Consider the following 8,863-nt stretch of genomic DNA (forward strand, 5'->3'; position numbering starts at 1 on the left):
CTTGTAACCCCTCAGATGCCAGTGGTGGCTGTGGTGCTGTGAGCAGCTGCACAGTGGAGTTACTCCATGGTCACCTTCTCAATTCCAGTTTAATTAAAAACATCAACCCCATGGCCATGTGCCACTTCCACAGCCAGCAATGGCCTTGCTCAGCAGGACCATCAGGAATGTGAAATAACCACCTCTAGCAGCAGAGATCTTCAACTCCTATCTCTCAGTTCATTAAAAAGCTTGAGCTTGGACAGATTCTCAGATTTTATACTCTCTAAGCCAGAGTTCCAGGTAGAAGAAACCTCAGGCTGAGCAGGGTTGTTGCTGCTGTCATCAACCATCTGTTCTGCACTTGGGGAGCCCTTGCCATGCCTGGCTGCTCTGAAGGCTGTTGCAGAGCATGTGGTGATCACTGGCACCTCAGCACCTCTGACAGAACAGGCGAGGCAGAAAACAGCAGGATAAATATTCAGTTAGAGGACACCTAAGCCCTAAGGGGAGCAAAACCATGTCAAGGTTTGAGAATGGGGATTAGGACATTTGACAAGTGTCAGGGACTCACCAGGGAGGTCTAATCCTGCCTCAGTGGAGCAATGGAAGCACAAACACTGCCAAGGCAGCCCAATGCTCTTTTTTGCAGTTAATGGTGAATGTGCCTATCTTTGGCAGGATGTCTGCTGGCCAAAGTCTAGCGTTGTTGAAGGGTTTCAGAACTCAAGTAAGGTTCCCTTTGTCTTTTCTTCGGGAACCAAATGAATAATGTGTTTTCTTGAAGTGTGATTGTCCCGTGTAGTGCTGCTCCCGGCTGATCTTTCCCACCCTCCCTTTCTGCACAAGCCATCCCACTTTGCATCCTTTGCAGCTGCTTCTCTGCCAGTTCCCTTACAGGCACCCCTGTGCATCTGGAGCACCAGCACCCCTCACCCAGACAGAGCCACTGCCCCTCTCCAGCACAGCACAGAAAGCAGCTCTGAATGAGGCTGAGAGAAAAACACCAAGGCAAACCCCCACATTTACACATAGCCCCAACTCCAGCAATTCCTGCACGGTTGCTGGTGCTGTCCAGCAGCCTAACAGAGCTGAAAACAACCTGGCATAGTCTGAGGGTCTGACCCCAAAGATACTCCTCCAAGTCCCCCAAAGGAAAGCTTTCTCCCCCCAAACATGGTTCTCACTAATTATGGATATAGCATTTTAAGCATAAACAAGACATGACACCTTTCTGGAAGAACAAGTGTTCATTATTTATTAATTATGAGGTGGGAAGGATATTTGTCCACATTGTGAATGCCATGGATTTCAGGCTTTGAAAGTGATCCATGCAGTGATATCACTGCTAGAACAGGAGGTGTCTGTGACCTCATCTTTCACCTCCCAAGCCCTCAGCCTCCACTGTTTGCTGGAGGACATCAGGTGAGTTTGCTCACGGGGTCCTGCTGCCTGCTCTGAGCTCTGAGGTGCATGCCATTGCGAGTGGGAGTGCACAGCTCTCAAAGATGCTGACAAACCAAACTTAATTCCTCAGGAACTGCAGAAAATATAGAAGTCTGGGAGTTTGAATTGGGTTTGGCCCTCAAATTTCTGTGCTAGGATGTTAGGAGAGCTTTGTGCATGATAGCTAATATTTCTCGATCAGGTAAAGAAGTGGAACCATGTGAAAGGGCAAAACATAACGGTCACCACAGAATAGATTTGCCTGCCTTTACTTAAAAAAACTTTCAATACAGATGCTGCAGACAGTCATGGAGCAGCCAGTAACAATGCCTTTTAACAAAATGCATGTGAAGATAATTACCTGTTTGTGTAGAAATGTGTTTGATTCCCAGAACTGCTGAGCAAATTGATAATGTAAAAACAACAGCAGCTTAATGTGGGTATTAAAATTGTAGCTGCAGAATCAAACAAAAGAAACAAACTGCTGTAGATGAAGGGTAGTTAAGTAGCTCTGCAATACCTTAAGGCGAAGATATTTGTCTATGGAATTTGAACTGTTTTGTACTCTTCTGAGAGACCCTAAACATGGATCCTAAACACAGAAACCATCTGCAGCACCAAACCCACAGTACTGTAGCTGTAAGTAGGATTTGTGTTCTGTTTTGAGCAGGGAAGGTTGAGATCCTTCCTTTGCTGTGAACACCTGACCATTTCAGGCCTGATTCAGTTTGTTGGTACCATTCTGCTGCTACCAACAACATTTTGAGTCATTGTTGTATCCCCACTGTTTATCAGTACAGGGTTCTCACCACAGGTTTTTGTCTTTATCGGTATCACTCAGCAGGGGAGAAAGGCCATACAGGGCTTCAAGTTGGAAAGGATCTGAAAAACTGAAAAATTACAGTCAGGGTGTAGATTGACTGTAGGGACACTGAGAGTTGGAAAAAAGCCCCATGATACAACTTCACTTCTTCCAAAAGAAGAAAGGGAGCTAGAAGGGTCTGAATGCTGCCTAGCTGGCTGGTGGAGGCCCAGGAAGAGGGTTTGCTGTAAAATGGGGCTTTGGAAGACCTGGAAAAAAGAAACCCTTGAGAAAGAAGTCAGTGTATTAGGCAGGTGGAGGAGGGTAGTTAAGGAGAAATTGCTTGCACACCAAGCTATCCTCAAACAGATAAAAGACAATTTTAGGCAAGATGAGTTTGGATTTTTGCATTTTAATAAGTCTTTGAATTAATTATCACAGCAGTTGCTAGTAAGCGTTCATTACACTTGTGGCAAAAGCTGAACAATGACCAGGGACTCCATGCCTTGCTTGAGCTCTTCCTAACAGCAACTCTGTTCTAGTATATCTCTCCCTGCCTTTTCAAACTGGGCAGAAGAGAAGGAACGAGCAATATTACTGGAAGTGAAACCAATACTGGCAAGCAGACCACCACCACCAGCAACCACAAAAGGAGCACAGGCCAAAAGAGGAAGACCAACCACAGGAATACCAGCCGCAACTGCAAGACTGGTAACTCCTATCCCAGCCGTCACTACAGAAGAAATGGAATTGATATTTTGAAGTGCTGCCTTGGCCTGTAAAGGAAAAGTAAAACAAAGGTTAGAGACATTATAAGCACTTATATTTACCCCCAGACATGATAACTGAGAACAGGCAAAGATAATCAGGGTAATTGAATCTGGGTCAGACCTGCCCCATTAGCAGAAGGGGCAGCAGCCAGGTTTGTCCCCCCAGGAGGTGACACTCAGGGAGAGGGCACTGCCAGGGTGCAGCCAGAGCACAGGGAGCCTGCAGGGGCAGGGGCTCTGGGGAGGCAGCGCTGCTTTGGAGGCCACGCCTGGCACTGTGCTGTGCCCTGCAGGCTGCAGGCTGTGTCCTAGTGCCCGGCTCACAGCCAGCAGCCAGGAGCTGCTCTGGGAGGCGCCCAGGGCTCACCCCGTGACACTCACCTGGCGAGAGACTCCATCTCCGTAGCGAAGCATGGTCACAAAGTGCTCACAGTTCTTGCGGAACAAACGATATGGCAGCTCCTTGCCAATCCATGGCTCAGCACGCCGGATGATCTCCTTCATCGGGAAAGGAGTGCGGTAACAATCATACTTGTTGTTGACACGCCATGTATCATTTCCAGCCACCACTACCAGATCCTCCTTCTTCACTATGGCTTTTCTGAGAAATGCAGACCCACTGCTGTGTCTGGATGTGTCTCCTTGAACAGGGGAAGGAAGGGAGGAGATAAGACAGGCAGGCAGACCCTCTCTGCCCTTCCCCAAAACCAGAGATGGCTTTTGGACTGCTCCTGGAGAGCTCATCCATACACACAGAGTCCACAAGGAGCAGCCTATGGAGGTAGAACGGGATCCTGGAGCACCACAACACCCCCTCTGCATCCTGCAAAGCTGCACCAATCTTACCAATTGTCGCATGGATGACATGTCCTTTCCCCAAGTAGAGGGCCCAGTGCTCAAAACGTCCCCGTTTGATCTCGATCAGATCCCCAGGGTTGGGGAAGACCTTGTCTTCTGCCCTATCAAGAACATGCATTTCTCCACATAACAATGCCCTCAGCTGGAAAACACAAAGTAAACACACAGTGATAAATTTAGTATATTTGGTGAGAAATTTAAGCTTAAAACCAGTTTTTCCATAGAAAGAGCCAGTAGAACATGGCTGATAATAGCAGGATGGTAGAGGGCCTGCACCAGCCCTCAGCAAAGCACAGGAGGGGATGTAGCAATATAAGAAAAGCAAAATTTTGCTTTCCAGTGATGGCAGACTATCACAAAACTCATCACAGACAAAAAGTAAAAGCACATGTGACAAACAGGCCAGTGTTTCTGAGAATCACCTTGAATGATGATATGCATCACTTGGTATTGCTTAGTGGCATGGCAGGGAGAAGGAGAAGCAAGGCCAGAATGCTGAACTTGTACACAAAGCTATATTCATAGAAAAGAAGATTCTACGCATGATGAGTTTGAGTTTTTACATTTTATTAAAGCTTTCATTTTATACTTTCTATAAGGGTGGCAAAAGCAGGGCAGAGACTCCGTGCAGCCGGGGAATCTCTGCTTTTCTCTGAGCTTTTCCTGATGGCCCATCAGTGCTCTCTTTCTCTCTGGACTTCAGCCCCAGCAAGCCCACCCACACAGTGAAGGCAACAGCACAGATCCTACTGCCAGCATGCAAACAATTGCTATCTTGGCAGGTAGAGGGAAAGTAAAACTGAGGCTGGAAACATAAGGAGCACTTTCATTTAGCCCCAGGTATGGTAATGGTGCATAGGCAGGGATAATCAGAACAATAAATCAGGAGGAGCCATGTGCCCCATTAGCAGAAGGGCAGCAGCCAGGTTTGTCCCCCCAGGAGGTGGCACTCAGCGAGAGGGCACTGCCAGGGTGCAGCCAGAGCACAGGGAGCCTGCAGGGGCAGGGGCTCTGGGGAGGCAGCGCTGCTTTGGAGGCCACGCCTGGCACTGGGCTGTGCCCTGCAGGCTGCAGGCTGTGTCCTAGTGCCCGGCTCACAGCCAGCAGCCAGGAGCTGCTCTGGGAGGCACCCAGGGCTCACCCCTGACACTCACCTCGCCACCATAGCGGAGATTTGTCACAAACTCCTCAGAGCGTCTACCAAGCACATCATATGTCACATCCTTGCCATTGCAACGCTCAGCACGCCAGATGATCTCCTCCACGGGCAGAGGCGTGCGGAAACTATCACACATGTTGTTGACAGCCCAGTCATTTCTGGCCACCTTCAGGAGTTCCTTTTGAACTCTGGCCTTTCTGGTGCGTATTGACCCACTGCTGGCTGACAGGGTTGTGGCTTCTTCATCTGGGGAAGGAAGGGAGGAGATAAGGCAGGTAGGCAGACCCTCTCTGCCCCTCCCCAAAACCTCAGATGGCTTTTGGACTGCTCCTGGAGAGCTCATTTACACACACAGCATCCACCTGGAGCTGCCCATGGAGGTAGAATGGGCTCCTAGAGCACCACAACACCCCCTCTGCACCCTGCCAGGCAGCCCCAGCCTTACCTAGAGGTGTGAGATTGATGACATATCCATCCCCCATGTAGAGGGCCCAGTGCTCATAAGGTCCTCGTTTGATCTCGATCAGATCTCCAGGGTTGGGGGAGTCCTGTTCTTCTGTCATGTCAAGAATTTGCAATTCACTACCTACAGAAGCCCTTAACTGGAAAACACACAGTAAACACTCAGCAATAAGTTTAGATTACTTTTTGAGAAAGTTAAGCTTAAAATCAGTTTTTCCATAGAACATGCCAGTAGGGTGTAACTGATAAAACAAGGGTGATAGAAGGCCTGCACCAGCCCTCAGCAAAGCACAGGAGGGGAGGTGGCAATATAAGGAAAGCAAAATTTTGCTTTCCAGTGATGGCAGACTATCACAAAACTCATCACAGACAAAAAGTAAAAGCACATGTGACAAACAGGCCAGTGTTTCTGAGAATCACCTTGAATGATGATATGCATCACTTGGTATTGCTTAGTGGCATGGCAGGGAGAAGGAGAAGCAAGGCCAGAATGCTGAACTTGTACACAAAGCTATATTCATAGAAAAGAAGATTCTACGCATGATGAGTTTGAGTTTTTACATTTTATTAAAGCTTTCATTTTATACTTTCTATAAGGGTGGCAAAAGCAGGGCAGAGACTCTGTGCAGCCGGGGAATCCCTGCTTTTCTCTGAGCTTTTCCTGATGGCCCATCAGTGCTCTCTTTCTCTCTGGACTTCAGCCCCAGCAAGCCCACCCACACAGTGAAGGCAACAGCACAGATCCTACTGCCAGCATGCAAACAATTGCTATCTTGGCAGGTAGAGGGAAAGTAAAACTGAGGCTGGAAACATAAGGAGCACTTTCATTTAGCCCCAGGTATGGTAATGGTGCATAGGCAGGGATAATCAGAACAATAAATCAGGAGGAGCCATGTGCCCCATTAGCAGAAGGGCAGCAGCCAGGTTTGTCCCCCCAGGAGGTGGCACTCAGCGAGAGGGCACTGCCAGGGTGCAGCCAGAGCACAGGGACCCTGCAGGACAGGGGCTCTGGGGAGGCAGCGCTGCTTTGGAGGCCACGCCTGGCACTGGGCTGTGCCCTGCAGGCTGCAGGCTGTGTCCCAGTGCCCGGCTCACAGCCAGCAGCCAGGAGCTGCTCTGGGAGGCACCCAGGGCTCACCCCGTGACACTCACCTGGTCTGAGATAGCGTCTCCATAGCGGAGATTTTTCACAAAGCGCTCACAGTTGCTACCAAACACACGATATGTGAAATCCTTGTCAATACAATCTTTAGCACGCCAAATGATCTCCGTCAATGTGAGAGGACGGTGGCACAGATCAGACTCATTATTTACACACCATGAATTATTTTGCACCACCTCCTTCAGGCGCTGTTTTTTCACCTTTCTGATGAATACTGGCACAGTGTGGATTCCCACCTTGAGAAGTTGTTTTCCTGTAAATAGGGGGGAGGAGATAAATCAGGCAGACAGACCCTCTCTGGCACCTCCAATACATCAGATGGGATTCCTCTACTCCAGGAAAGGACAGCAACACACAGAGGGCTCACCACCAGCCCATGGAGGGAGACAGGGCTCTGGAAGCACCCGAGAAGGGCCCTGCACCTTGCCAGTCTGCAATACTCTTACCTACAGGTGTCAGATTGATGACATAACCATCCCCCATGTACAGGGCCCAGTGCTTATGACGTGGCCGGTCGATCTCGATCAGGTCCCCGGGCTGGGGTTTGCAATTCTTCTGTCCCATGCCGGGCTGGCGCAGTGAGGCGGTGCAGTTGCAACCGGGCCGGCTGAGCGCAGGGCAGAGCGCAGCGGGCAGGCGAGGGCCGTGCAGGGGCAGCTGGCGGGAGCGCAGGCACGGAGGGTATCAGCGGCGGGCGCCGAGGGCAGCGGCTGCCGGAGCGGGGCCGGGCCGGGCCGGGCGTCCGGCTGCTGCTGCCGCCGTGCCCGGCTGCCCCCGCCCGCCCGCCCGCCGCGCCCGCGCTCCCCTCCCGGCCGCGCTCCGCTCGGGGCTCCGCCGGGGCCGGGCCGGGCCCGCTCCGCTGCCGGGACGCGGCTCCCCGGGGCTGCCCGCGCTGCCCAGCCGGGCCCGGGCCCTGCGGCACCTGCGGCCGCCCGGCAGAGCCCGCAGGGGCCGCGTCCTGCTGGGAACGCCCGCTCGCATCCCCCGAGCCCCACTCACCTCAGCACCTGTCCCTCCTCTGCCGCGGTCGGACTCCCGGCCCGCTGCTCCCAGTATAAATAGGTTTTTTAGAGGCGATTGCACTATCGTTGTGGGGTCACAGCCCCTTCTGGCTCACAGCCTCTCGTCGGCACGCCCATCCCGTGCAGCGGCAAGGCTCCGCTCCTTAGGGTAGTGCCTGTCCCGCTGCTGCCATGCTCTCTCGCGGCCCGCTGCTCCCATTATAAACTCATGGCACAAGAAATTGCGTGAATCCTGCCAGGTTCACTGCTAGCACCGCTCCGGAGCCGGCCCGTTCCATCACACTCGACTCCCACTCCAAAGAGGGTTCCGCTTCCAGTCTTGGTGCCAAGGAACTCCTGTTGATTGGAAAATCTCTTCTTGTACCCGACGAAGCCAAGCTGCCCCCTCATTGCAGTGATCCTCTGTCCCCAGATGCTCCTCCTGTCCAGTGATGGGCAACAGCACTATCCCACAGGACATCTCCTGGCAGAACAACCGCCCCTGGGTGCTGATTAAAACCTGCATTGCGTACTGTGAAAAACACATTCACTCTCTTGTGAAAAGTTAAAAGTTTTATAAAGGACACAGGGAGACAAGGACTGTACAGCAAAGGTTATTATGGCCGAGTGCGTCTTGGCACTCAGCCAAGAGCACACTGTGATCTTTGGGGATATCCCTTAAGTACCTTTTCTCTTTACATCAGCCTGTTGCATATTTGTAGACCCTTATACATATCCATAAACTAGTTTATATATTCCATAAAATATTTTACATGGCCCCTCCTTGGGTCCTCTTTATTAGAGCATGCATGTTTCTTGGCTGTGGTTTTGGCTCCTTCTCTTTATCATTTCCATTTTAGGCTTGGGTCCACACTGTCTTCAGACTGTGAGTGTTGATAGCTGGCTTATCTGTACCAAGTGTCCTCATCCTATGTTAATTGGATTTTATCTCATCCAAGCAGGCATTTTAACACCCACATAGCTATTTCACTAATATGTCTAAGCTTAATTAACAAGAGAAATAAAAACTATATCTTTACAACAAAGTTATTTTGACATCACACATATAAAATCCAGTTTAACATTTGCAAAAAGCCAATATTACAATATGTATCTATAACAGGTACCTGTCAAACATTTGATGCCACAAATGGCAGAGGATGCTGCAGAGGCATTTGAAATGGCCCCATACAAATGCACAAGACTGTGCAGCAAAAAGCCTGG

At 50.5% G+C, this 8,863-nt stretch overlaps 1 protein-coding gene across 1 annotated transcript; it reads right to left on the minus strand.

Annotated features, from left to right (window-relative positions):
• Window positions 1-2,619: 2,619 nt before the first annotated feature.
• On the minus strand, window positions 2,620-8,294 carry LOC102066727 (uncharacterized). The gene is made up of 8 exons (XM_074547205.1): window positions 7,638-8,294; window positions 7,085-7,295; window positions 6,629-6,891; window positions 5,460-5,616; window positions 5,010-5,260; window positions 3,844-3,997; window positions 3,379-3,638; window positions 2,620-3,003 (listed from the first exon to the last, which is right to left on the minus strand). Exons 2-8 carry the CDS (start codon window positions 7,200-7,202, stop codon window positions 2,749-2,751), a joined length of 1,458 nt encoding a protein of 485 aa, XP_074403306.1. The 5' UTR covers window positions 7,203-7,295; window positions 7,638-8,294; the 3' UTR covers window positions 2,620-2,748.
• Between the last annotated feature and the right edge of the window lie 569 nt (window positions 8,295-8,863).

This window comes from Zonotrichia albicollis, chromosome 9, assembly GCF_047830755.1.
Source record: "Zonotrichia albicollis isolate bZonAlb1 chromosome 9, bZonAlb1.hap1, whole genome shotgun sequence".
NCBI lineage: Eukaryota > Metazoa > Chordata > Aves > Passeriformes > Passerellidae > Zonotrichia > Zonotrichia albicollis.

Coding starts and splice junctions, on each gene's coding strand:
- LOC102066727 (XM_074547205.1), bottom strand. CDS start 7,202: ATGGGACAGAAGAATTGCAAACCCCAGCCCGGGGACCTGATCGAGATC. Junction 6,892..7,084: donor CATCAATCTGACACCTGTAG/GTAAGAGTATTG, acceptor CCCTATTTACAG/GAAAACAACTTCTCAAGGTG. Junction 3,004..3,378: donor GAGATGGAGTCTCTCGCCAG/GTGAGTGTCACG, acceptor TTTCCTTTACAG/GCCAAGGCAGCACTTCAAAA.